Source organism: Myxocyprinus asiaticus, chromosome 21, assembly GCF_019703515.2.
Source record: "Myxocyprinus asiaticus isolate MX2 ecotype Aquarium Trade chromosome 21, UBuf_Myxa_2, whole genome shotgun sequence".
Classification (NCBI taxonomy): Eukaryota; Metazoa; Chordata; class Actinopteri; order Cypriniformes; family Catostomidae; genus Myxocyprinus; species Myxocyprinus asiaticus.
In genome coordinates, this window is record NC_059364.1 from 31553366 (window position 1) to 31566687 (window position 13322).

At 38.6% G+C, this 13322-nt stretch overlaps 1 protein-coding gene across 2 annotated transcripts in view; it reads left to right on the forward strand.

The window, feature by feature from the left end:
* The window catches only part of LOC127411853 (attractin-like), an 86387-nt gene that overhangs the window by 26772 nt on the left and 46293 nt on the right, over positions 1-13322 (forward strand). For both annotated transcript variants that reach the window (XM_051647686.1, XM_051647685.1), the window contains exons 11-16: positions 1501-1585; positions 8338-8558; positions 10615-10736; positions 11202-11340; positions 11726-11907; positions 12392-12611. In XM_051647686.1, coding sequence (XP_051503646.1) covers positions 1501-1585; positions 8338-8558; positions 10615-10736; positions 11202-11340; positions 11726-11907; positions 12392-12611 — 969 coding nt within the window. The remainder of the gene's footprint in view (positions 1-1500; positions 1586-8337; positions 8559-10614; positions 10737-11201; positions 11341-11725; positions 11908-12391; positions 12612-13322) is intronic.

The following is a 13322-nucleotide window of genomic DNA, read 5'->3' on the forward strand; positions in this document are numbered from 1 at the left end:
AGATATTTATAGATACTTCTTATAGATACGTTTCAGTGTTGAACTTGATTTATAATCATTGTAGGCGGCTCACTAGGTTTTGGAACAGTGCAATAACATCTCCATCCATCACAATATTAAGCAGCAATGTAGATTCTCACTGCAGAAACTGTAATTAAATTTCTGTTTGTGTACCAGCAAGCCATTAAAGAGAGACATGCACTCAGCAGGGGTGCAATTGCAGAAAGATGATTTAAAGTCATTATTTTATGACTGGCACATTTGAGTTTTGTAATCTCCAGGAATCGAAGACATACCTGTCTGCTGGAATTGTCTTGCTTTTCATTTAGATAATGAGGGATGCTCTGGTTTCAGAATAGATGTGCTACAAGCGTTTTGGATACAGCAGCACTTCAGCATGAAAGTGTGAATGTGATGGGTGGGTGGATGGAGCTTCTTTGAGGAGGTTTATAGTGGCTTAAGTAGTTTTTCAGTGGTAAAATACTTTCTCCTATTCCAGCTTAATATGCAGAGACAACTATTAGTAAGCCATTCATAGGTTAATTTTCTCAAACTGTAAGCACTGTCTTTCTGTGGCGCTATGAAAATTGCTAGCTTGTTTTGAGCGAACAGCTTAGACCCACCCCAACAACAATACTCAATCAATGGCATGAGTTGGGGACAGGACTATCACTTTGTTTGACCAACAGCAGATGGGGGCTGTATTCAGAAAGCAAAGTTTTGAAAACAGTTTATTTTTACAATTCCATTTGGTGGCGCTAGTGGTGCAGAAATTACATACTTCAGCTTTAAAGGTGAACTGTGTCATTTTTGTACCACTGGTGTCACCAAACAGAATTGCAAAAATAATAACTATTTTCAAACGGATTTCACTGAACATTCATATCTTCCATTGATTGGACAAACAGACAAACAGCCCAAACTCACACCACTGGTTTAGCTAATGTTGTACCATATGTCAGGTTGGCCAGGAATGCTCAAATAGAACAATGTTTTGAGCCACAGTGTTTGCAATTTTTAGGAAAATCAACCTACGAATTGCTTATTTAGAGTTGACATCAGTGTATACCACTCTTCCTCCAAATTTCCCTCTTTTGTCCTTCTCAGACTATCTTTTCTTTTCAGATTCGGGCTAGTCCTGCAATAATCTGTAATTAAGTGTAGGTCTGTCTTTGCCCTGGGGGTAATTGCTCTGTCTTTACGAGCTGAACTCAATTATATTGGCACCTACCAGAACGCTGCATTATATTTTTCAGAAAGTTTGCCAGCAGAGGGCAGCGACATGTCACATGTTAATAGCAACCATTTCTCTTCACAGTTCTCTTACTACTTTTGAATTGGCCACTCATTTTTTATTTATTTACATGATATCAAGGTTCAGCTCAGAAAATGGATGAAAACATTTATATTAAGCTCCTCTTACAAACCGAGATGAGATGGTGCATTATGGTGGATGTGTCTGAGACAGAGTAAAATTGACTATCTCTTTCTCTTTTCTAGCTTGTGATGAGTGGACTGTGCTGCCCAATCCAGATCTTCACCATGATGTCAACCGCTTTGGCCACTCAGCTGTTTATCACAATGGGTATCTCAATGTTTTTATCTGTGCTAAAACATACATTCCTACTAGAGCTGTCGGAATTAACACGTTAACGCATGCAATTAAGTTGAAGTTTAACGCGTTCGTTTTTCTTAATCTTGATTAACGAACTTACCGATAATACAGCATAAACACTGGTGTGAAGGGCGGAACCTTTATAATGTTTCCACCCGGAGTAATTACACTGACACATGGCACAAACAGACACACACAACAGTGCCAGAGTCCTTCTACCAAGATGAGCCTACAAGCTTAGCATAAAATAGCATAACGCGGCGGTCCCATAGACATTCAATGAGCGGTACTGTCGTAACACGCTAGTTGACTGTTACGCTCTCCTATGATAGACCTCCGCGGGGAGATTGTTATCTTAATAAATAAAAGAATCTCTGACAGCGCTTCCCGGTTAGTTATAAAAAGATGGAGAATGGAGCTCTTAGCGCTATTTGATGTACAAAACGAGCCCAGATGTGACTGGAAATCAAGTATTTTTCAGCCTGAAGCATGTATTCACAGCAGCATGTCAAGTCTTAACTATCACCAAAGCGCAGAATGAGACATGTTTGTTTGCAAGCTATTTTCATGGTGAGTTCAAGCGGCGTTCGACACTGGCATTGACGCTCTGACATGAATCATGAAGCAGCTTCACGATTGCTGTAACAAAGTGGATAGCCACAGTCTACTGGCAAATTAATATTGTGGAGGATGAGAGTTCAAGACATTTAATACCCAATGGAATGAATATGCAACCTACAACCCCAATTCCGAAAAAGTTGGGACAGTATGAAAAATGCTAATAAAAACAAAAAGGAGTGATTTGTAAGTCATATTCACCCTTTGCCATATTGAAAGCACTACAGCTACACATTATATGATGTTTTTCCTTGAGTTGAGACGGGCAATTTAAGACTAATAACAATTTGACAAGTTGAAATAACAAGGCGATGTGAAACAGGAGATGTTAAACAGGTGAGGCAATTGTGTCATAGTATATAAGGAGCCTCCAAAAACAGCCTAGTCCTTCAAGAGCAAGGATAATTTGAGACTTGTCAATTTGCCAACAGATGCTTCAGCAAATAATCCAGCACTTTGAGAACAACGTTCCCCAAAGACAAATTGGAAGGATTTTGGGCATTTCACCCTCTACAGTGCACAATATAGTTAAAAGATTCAAGGAATTTGGTCAAATCTTGGTGCGTAAGTGGCAAGATGAAAAGCACTTCTGAATGCGCGTGATCTCTGATCCCTCAGATGTCACTGTCTTAAAAAAAAATGGCATTCATCTGTAATGGATATCATGAACATGGGCTTGGGATAGCTTTAGTAAACCTTTGTTAGTCAACACCACTCGCCGCTGCATCCATAGTTGCAAGTTAAGACTTTACTATGCAAAGCAGAAGCCCTACATCAACACTGTTCAGAAGCGCTGCTGACTTCACTGGGTTCGGTCTTATCTTAGATGGAAAGTAAAACAGTGGAACTGTGTATTTTGGTCTGAAGAGTCCACATTTCAAAAAGTTTTTGAAAAACAAAACCATAGTGTTATCCGGGCCAAAGAGGAAAAGGGCCATCCAAGCTATTATTAGCGTCAGGTCCAAAAGCCAGTGTCTCTATGGGCCAGGGGTATGTCAGTGCCCATGGCATGGGTAACTCGCACATAAACACCATGAATGCAGACAGATATGTAAAAATTTTGGAGCAACATATACTGCCATCCAGCACCGTTGTTTCCAGAGACGTCCCTGCATTTTCCAGCAGGACAACATCAAACCACATACTGCCCAGATTTCAAGTGCATGGCTGTGTAAGCAGAGAGTGTGGGCACTAGATTGGCCTGCCTGCAGTCCTGACCATCTCCAATTGGTGAATGTGTGGCGCATTATGAAGCACACCATATGGCAACGAAGACCCCGTACAATTGTGCAGCTAAAGACCTACATAATGGATGATTGGGGGAAATTCCAATTTCTAAACTTAATAAACTTGTGTCTTCAGTGCCCAAATGCTTAATAAGTTTTATTAGAAGAAATGGTGATGTTTCATAGTGGTAAACACTTGACTGTCCCAAATTTATTGGAGCGTGTTGCAATTATCTGATTTGAAATTACTGTACATTCAAAAAACGAGGAAATTCACAAGGAAAAACATCATGTATTGTGTAGTTGTAATGCTTTCAATATAGTAAAGGGTGAATATAATTTACAAATCACTCTTTTCTTTTTTTTTTTTTTTTTTTTTATTAGCTTTTTTAACACTGTCAACTTTTTCAGAATTGGGGTTGTATATGGAACAGTCATTTCAATTAGTCAACCTCCCTCTTAGACTTTGGGAAACATTTAATGTTACTTGAATTGGTGAGATTTTAGTACCTTTCTATCTTTATATTGTGAAAGGCTTTGTTGGGAAAATGTTAATAAAGCATTATATTGCTATATATTGTTTTGTTTTCTTTCCTAAGATGGTAATAAATTAATTGTGACAAGAAAATAAGTATATTTAGTGTCAAATTTCAGCACTTAATGGAATAGTTCACCCAAAAATGAAAAATTGCTGAAATTTACTCACCCTCAGGCCATCCAAGATGTATCTGAGTTTCTTTCTTCATCAAAACAGAATTTAAGACTTTTAGGATTTCATTTCAGGCCTCCTCCTCTAATCAATGCAAGGTCCTCCATTTTTTGACGGTCCAAAATGCATATTTAGGGTACATAAAAATAATCCACACGACTCCAGTCGACAAATAAAGTTCTTCTGAATGCAAACGATTGATTATTTTGAGGGAAAAAAAACCAATACTAATATACTTCTTATCTACAAATGTTCGCTTCCGTACATCTGTGACGTGCGCTCATGAGAGGGATGACGTAAGCTTGTTGGTAAGGTCACACGTCACATGGAGGAGGAGGCAGGAAGCACGTCTATTCCTTTAACTATTCCTTTAACATCTGCAATTAATCGCGATTAAACATTTTAAATGACTGACAGCACTAGTTCCTACTTATGGCTTATTTTATATTAAAGCATCATGTGCACTATTTTAAAGGAATATTCCATGGTTAATTCAACTTAAAGCTGCTATATGTAATATATTTACTGTACTAAAGCATTAAATTATCATAATATGTTATCAGAGATTTAGGAAACATGTTGAAATACTGGCTTCTCCAAAAACAGTGCTACAGCCAGTATGTTCTACATTGAAATGTCTGTTCCGGGCCGGAATTTCTGTTTGTGTTTTGGCCAGTGTGATCCCGCCCACTGCCCATTTCCCAGTAGTATTTTGACACCCCGGGTTGCCAGATTTGGACACATGTTAGCGGGCAAACACGGCACGCTGCAGCCATGGAAGCCAGCAAGACATCTAGCTAACATTGACAGAGTTATAAAAAATCCACATGAGCTGGTTTATGATTTGCAAACAATAAAAACATTGCAAATGTATACATTAGCTGATCAACTTACAGTGTGAGGCTTGTCGCTTGCCATTGTCAGTTTGCTCATTCCTGTTGTGTATCCTCAACCTGGCAACCCACGTGAGCTTTGAGTCTGGGGAGGAGGGGGCGGGGAGACAACTCTCTCCAATATTTTGAATTTGGACTGCAGTACCCATTTTAAATGCTTGATGTCAATGTTATATATTGCTCCTTTAAGTTCTATAGACATAGCATCTATGGCATGCTGTCAGTTACCACAAAATAATTTAGACTCCAATTAGTTTATGAAACAAAAATGTGTTTACAATTATGCACTTACATTGGTACTGTACACTTGCCCCATATATTTCCAGAGTAAACGTTAAAAGTATGCAACGGTAACCTGTTTTTGGTCATACACTTAAGTATTATGTGTTTGCATGAGACAAGTGTGATAGAATTGCTTAAGTTATATTCAATCTTTCAATTCATGTCATCATGACCATGTAAATGTAAACTCCACCCACAGGAAATACATCAGTAATGCGTAACCAAAAATATGAGCTTTACAGTTCTGCTTTGGAACAACTAAACAATACGCACGTTTCTGTTTGTAGTTATAAACTGAGAAACGAGTCAAAATTATTTTTTATATGGTAATTAACTGCATGAAATAGATGCTATGCTTGAATTTAGCCTGGCATGTTCCCTTTTAGAAAGAGTTCCTATTTCTGTAATATTTGTACATGTCAGTAAATAAGTCTATTTAAATCCGCCTTCAATCTCTTTCAGTACAGATTAGTCAAATGAAGACATAAAGCAGAATCATTATCCATAAATAACATTTCTCATTAATAGTGCTTCAAATTGCCTGCTGAACAAACAGTTTCATATTCACTTATCCACATTGTCACACACACATTTACTCTCACAGAACACTTCGTGAAGGATTTTCTGCTGTGGGATTTTGATGTGAGCTCTGTACTGTAATCTTTATTCTTGCCTGCAATTCCAGGCATCGTTGTCAGTTCTGACTTGACCTCTCCATGACCCCTCTGTGGGGAGCTGAATCAGAACACTGCTTTTCCTGTTTGACTTGTCAGTTTCAGCCCCTTTGTTCACCACTGTATCCAATTTCCAAAATGTTCTACCTCATTCTCACTTCCCACTTCCTTCTCATCCTTCTTACCTATCTTTTTACCTCTCCTTGTCTCTCTCCTCTCTCATACCTTCAGCGATATGAGGTACATATTTTTCTCTTGTTCCTCAGTTTAAAACATCAAAAACCTTGTGTGAATTAATGCACTTGCATAGTAGGTTTAAGGGTCAGTTTTTCAGCACCAAAAATTAATTTGTCACCGTTTTAAAATTGTAGTCATAGCATAAGACTAGTTTTGCTATGTTCTGACCTCAGTACTAGAAAGAAGATAGTTTCAAACAACAATGTAGTGTTTGCAAATATTTGGACCCCATTCATGCTGCTGGGACCTCTTTCAAAGTCACACACACTCTGTGTTGCCATTTAAAAACTCAAATTAAATCATTAGATCCATCAAACAGAGTCCACATAAGATCACTTTTTTTTTTTTTTTTTTTTTTTTTAAAGGAATATTCCAGGTTCCACACAAGTAAAGCTCAATCGACAGCATTTGTGGTATAATGTTGATTTAACACAATCATTTAAACTCATCCCTCCTTTTCTAAAAAAAGAATTGGGTTACAGTGAAGCAATTACAGTGAAGGTGAATGAGGCCAATCTGTAAATGTTCAGATACTCACTGTTTCAAAACTACAGCCGCAAGACGCAAACAATATTTGTGTTAACATAATTTTACTGTGATAAAAGCCTTTTCTGAGTAAAGTTATATCCAATTTTGCAACTTTGTTGCCATGACGTTGTACCGCTGTAAACCCTAAAATGACATAAAAAATGACTTAATGAATTAGAGTTAGTGGAAATAATAATTGAGAAAATAATTATGATTAGAGGTAGTGATGCACCGATCAGAAAATTTGAGGCAGATAAGATCACGATATTTTAACACTGTGATCGGCTGATTTAAAGTGCCCTTTGCCACACTTTTGAAAGTTATAAACTGCAGTTGTGTTAATGCCCCACACTGTTAAATTGCATTCAATTTACATTAATTGGGAAATGCTAACATTTATTTAAATTGAAAACAGCCATGAATAGTTCTGTTGTCAGTGTCAAAGTTTATTGTGACATACTGACAACCAGTAAAAACCATGAGAGCCTCACACACAGCAGAGATACGTTCAAAAATAAGAGAGATATATATACATTACAAGCTCCAGAAACCGCTTCGAGAAATCATTAGTATCTGTGATTTATTTACCGCCTTTGCCGTTTTGTTGTAACGCAAATCACTAATTAAGCAAATGCGTGAAGACGCACATTTACTCTCACACAAGACCTTCTAGAACACTTTTTGCTGTGAGATTTTGATGTAAGCTCTGTACTCTGATCTGTATTCTTACCCATAATTCCCAGTGTTGTCAGTTCAGAGCTGACCTCTCTGTGGGGAGTCAGAACACTGCTTTTGTTTGACATGTCAGTTTCAGCCCCTCTGTTCACCTCTCTACACAACTTCCTCTTTTTGTTCCCCCTTATTCTCACTGCCCTCCTCGCTAGTAATGTAGTTTTGCACATATTTTCAAAATTAACTGGTTGGTAAGTTGCCTGAATGACTTGTCGACTAATAGGTCTTAAGGAAGCACTTTTATAATTATTGATTTTGGGTTGACCTGACCCTGATTAGATGTGTTTCTTTAAGGACGTTTATATAAAACACATTCTTGCAGTTAAAAACATCTAGAAGGAACACAACGGACACGTTGGACTATTTTTTACTTTACACGGCATCTTAAAAACGCAATGCTTGTTGCTAGAAACTCAAAAAAACAAAACAAAAAAAAACAACGCAAGACAATATGCAACTATGCAAAGACATCTGTTTAAATGTGTATTGCCATTGAGGTGGTGCAGTAAAGTAGATGAATTTAAAGGCGCATCTTTTCCAAAAGGGTTTTACAATGCAGTGTCAAGCTGCTAATGCACAGCACCCCTGCTATAACTATTAAAACTTGAAATGGAAAAAAAAAATCTTGATAAAGTAGTTGACCCCACTAATCGACTAGTCAACTTTTGAACGACTAGTCTACGATCATGGCCCATCCCAACTCTTCACCCTTCTTGCCCTACATACCAGCTCTTCACTGCCCTCCAACCTCTTTCTCTCCTTTCTCATTCCTTCAAAGATCTGAGAGGCTAATCTCTTCTCTGTGTGTGTGTTTGTGTTTCAGGGTGATGTACGTGTATGGAGGCTTTAACAGCCTGATGCTCAGTGATGTGCTTCAGTTCACCCCTGCGAGCTGTGCTGCATTCTCTGAGCAGCTGGAGTGTGTGACAGCTGTGCCTGGTGTCAAGTGTGTGTGGAACTCCACTACCTCCACCTGTGTGTCCTGGGAGGCAGCAGCTCCCTATGACGTAGAGAGCTTGAGAAGCAACTGCAATCCCAGAGTGTGTAAGTGGAGGTGGCAAAGAGGACATCTGCTTCCTCTGTGTCTTTTTAAGCACTATTTGGAAAGGATTTGTTTTCTAAACAACATTTGAGTTACAATGATTAACATTGGACGTCTGTAATAACATGTACTGATTCAGATAGGAGTGGGATCTCTGTTGTTATTACTAAGGTGTAATTGTGGTATCGTTCATATTACACACAACTGTCTTGTCATGGAAGTCGTAGGGTTTTCAAATTACACGAGGAATCGGCGACAGGGAGTGAACACATTACAAAACATTTCACTACTGACGAATCCCCGACGACTCTGCCTGGACTCCAAATTACGTTTCACAAGTACACGCAAGAAGTGATACGAGATACGAAGACAAATGCATGATCATATGTTGTGCATTTCAGAATATGATGTGTATGTTTTTAATCGCCTTTACATAATGTGTAAATGCATCATATATTTTATTGGTTACAATATGAAAAAGTACCTCCTACTGAAAAATCTACCTATCTGCTTACCTGACTGTCCAAGAGAATTGGCAATTTCTAAACTCTTCTCTTTCTCCACCCAGTTGTGGTACAGTTCAGTGGAAACATCAAATAGGCACTGGTGCTCCAGCCAATGTTCCAGTAATTTTTCCTCCATTTCTTCGGTCCACTGAGACTTTGTTGATACTGCAGCCATGCAAGTTGATGTTCTGTTGCAGGTATATCAGGACCCCTCCCACTGAAACTTCCCGTGCCCCATTTCTTGCTCTCTCATTGGCTGTAGGTCAACGCTGCAGTTGTATTCAGTCAAAACACATTTCACATTGCGCGATTTGGAATCACAGACAGGTCCAGATATTTAACATGCTAGATATCTCGCTGATATCGGCGACGCATCAGCGCTTCTCTCAGATCGCGTCTTTGATAATTCATACATTGTGTTCGTCGCTCACAGGAGCGAGCTCTGATTTGGCTATGATTTCGGGCTTCTGTTGGCGATCTCCACAAAACTGTCGGCGAGTGAAAATCGGGCCTAAAATCATGAAGTGTAAACTCGACATAAGTGTCTATTGTCTGGATGTGGGCATTAGAGAAGGATTCATTCACTACCAGTCAAAATTTGGACACGCTTGACTGAATTTATGTTTCTCATAATCTTAACATTTTGATTATAAGGCTTACAGTATGTTACACCTCATACGTACTTGAAATAATTTTTTGTAGACAACTACACATTGTGCCCATGTATGCATTTCTTTACAAAACTTAATTTAAAAAAATGTATATACAGTATATAATAGGGCGACACTTTACAATAAGGTTCTATATATTAACAATATTTAATGCACTATGTATCATGAACTAACAATGAACAATTTGTAATAATATTTGTTCACTACGTTATTCCCATTCTTCCATTTTGCGTTATTTCATAGTTTTAATGTCTTAACTACTCCTCTATAGTGTGTAAAATTTTCACTGGTAGTATGATTACAACATTCCATATTTTATTTGATTTATTATACCAGAATGTAGTAATTGAACCCCCAAATGTATTTCTACACAGAAAGTTTGCAAAAAGGTCCAAATCCATAATGAAGTTGCACCAGCCAGTTAGAAGATTCGCACATAATGAGAAAATTAGCTTTAGTTGCTGTATTCAAGGTGTTTTGTGAAAATACAATATCCAAATTCACAGACATTCCTATCTGAATGGGTTTAAATTCTCAGAGGATGTCTGATTTAGTCAAGAAATAGAAGTAATTTTTAGCAAGTTTGTGTGAGGAAAAATACAGACAAGTTTAATTCAGATGGAACAGAAATCACAAAGTACATCTGCAAAACATACATTAATGTAACCTTCTAAGGGAAAACTGTCCTGTCCAAATAGTGCTTTAGTGAGCTTTGGAGATGTTAAACAGAAGAATCTGTCAGATGCAGTTACTTAAAAAGCTAATTTATATAGAGGATTAGGAGTGTTAACATCTTTTGTCATAAAACTTGGCATCAGTGAATACACATGTACAGCCAGAGAGAATGTATGCATTTGTGTGCCTTTGTGTTTATTTTCCAGATACTGATGGTGAAAAGTGTGAGCAATATTCAGACTGTTACAGTTGTACTGCCAACACTAACAGCTGCCAGTGGTGCAGTGCGGGCTGTGTGTTTGTCCATGTTAACTGCACCGGTCCCCGGGTAAGACTGAACATTAAATATGCCATGACTGAGAGCAGTTTAATAGAGATGTGTGTGTGTGTGTGTGTCTTTGGGTGGGTTTGGGTGGTTTACAAGGACAGTTTTTTAGGTTACAAACTGGTAATTACAAGGGTATTATGTTATAAATGTGGTTTATGAGGACATCTCTAGTGTCCCCATAATTCATATTGCTTAAACGTACTAAACAATGTTTTTTTTTTTTTTTTTTTTTTGAAAATGTAAAAATTCAGGAAGTTTTTGTGAGGGTTAGGTTTAGGGGTAGGGTTAGGGGATAGAATCTATAGTTCGTACAGTACAAATTATTGTCTATGGAGAGTCCTCCTACAGAGAGCCGCACCAACGTGTGTGTGTGAGAGAGAGAGAGAGAGAGAGAGAGAGAGAAAGAGAACAAGAATTTTGAATAATTGGGGCTTTCATGTACCTAATCTGTCTCCCGGCCAATAGGGGTCAATACTGGATTATGAGGCATGTCCAAAGGATAACCCCTCTGCTGTGTGCAATAAGAAGACCAGCTGTAAAAGTTGTGCCACAGACCAGAACTGCCAGTGGGAGGCAAGAAATCAAGAGTGCATCGCCCTTCCTGGTAATTACTTTTAAACGCTACAGTGTTGGAGAGTAACTAAAGAGGAAATAAAAGTAGCGATGCTACTAACTTAAAGGAATAGTTCACCAAATATTTTAATGCTGTTATCATTTACGCACACCATGTTGTTCCAAACCTGTATGACTTTCTTCTGTGGAACACAAAAGGAGATGATTTGCAGAATGTTAGACTCGGTCACCTTTTATTTTCATTGCATCTTTTCTTTTTTTTTTCTTTTTTACCTGCAACGAAAGGGTATGGTGATTGAGGCTTACATTCTGCCTAACATATCCTTTTCTGAGAAACAGTAGGTATACACTCAAAAAAGTAGGTAAACAATTTTCCCAAGATGATCCATTGGTGGTGTACTGTTTTTGTGTTTTAGGGAATATCTGCGGGGAGGGTTGGCATCTGGTGGGGAACTCGTGTCTAAAGCTGATCACAGTCAATGACTCGTATGACAATGCTAAACTGGTATGTCGCAATCACCAAGCTGTGCTAGCTTCCCTCACCACTCAGAAGAAAGTCCAGTTTGTCCTCAAAGAGCTTCAAAGCAGATCATTGCAAGTGAGTTTGGATCAACAAACTTCAAGTTATTATTTACCATGGTCTTCTTAAAGGGAAAGTTCACCCAAAAATGAAAATTATGTAATTATTTATTCCCCCCTCATGCTGTTCCAAAACAGTATGACTTTCTTTAAGCCATGGAATGACAAAATGAGATGTTAGGCATAATGTAAGCCTCAGTCACCATTCCCTTTCATTGTCTGGAAAAAAGATGCAATGAAAGTGAATGGTGACTGAGGCTAACATTCTGCCTAAAATCTACTTTAGTTTACCAAGGACAGTTTTGGAACAACATGAGGGCAAGTGGTGACAGAATTTTCATTTTTGGTTATCTGCCATAGTCACATTTGGCTTGCTTAATAGGGGTTGAAAGACATAATTCCTCTTAAAGCAGCTGTGGAAAAGTATTTATACTGAAAAGTTCTATACAAATAAAAGTGTATTGAAATTGAGTTGTATGTGTGCCCACTTCTGTGTGCTGCAGTCGAAAGCAGTGGTGACTCCATGGGTGGGTCTGAGGAAGATCAATGTCTCGTACTGGTGCTGGGAGGACATGTCTCCCTTTACTAATTCCACACTACAGTGGTTGCCGGGTGAGCCCAGCGACGCCGGCTTCTGTGGGTACCTTGCTGAACCCTCCTCCAACGGCCTGAAGGCAGCGACTTGCGTCAACTCTGTCAATGGAAGTTTATGTGAACGACCAAGTGAGAAAAATGCACACAATGTATAAGGTGTAATTAGGCTTGCTGTTTTCACGCATCGATAATCTGAAGATTTTCCAGATGATTATCAGTATACATCTGATTTTTTTTTTTTTTTTTCAGATATAAATAGGGCTGCTCGTTGCACAGTAGTCTTTGTCTCTTCAGACATATTTCTCAACACAACTTTGGTAAAGTGTGAGCGACAGGGTAAATTAAAGGGGGTTGCACACCGGACACATCTGGCGGACAACATGGCGTGTTCTAAAATTACAAACAATTATTTATTTTCTACAAAGCTACACACAAACTGCCAACACTCAAAACACAGAGAAAGTGCATAATAAAGTTGTCATTTCTAATTGTTCAGTTTGCGCAGTTACACCAGTTTCACTAACATGCAAACTCATCAATGTCACTTTGTTAATTCTTGAAGAAGTACAAAAGCCTTCGTAACCTTGGACTGCCATGTCCTGTGCTGCTTCAGTTTTGTGTGTGTGTGTGTGTGTGTGTGTGTGTGTGTGTGTGTGTGATACACGTTATATCGCCCTCTTGTGGTCTCCCAACGCTATTATGCCAGACTGTGTGTGTGTGTGTGTGTGTGTGTGTGTGTGTGTGTGTGTGTGTGTGTGTGTGTGTGTGTGTGTGTGTGTGTGTGTGTGTGTGTGTGTGTGTGTGTGTGTGTGTGTGTGAGTGATACATGTTATATTGCCC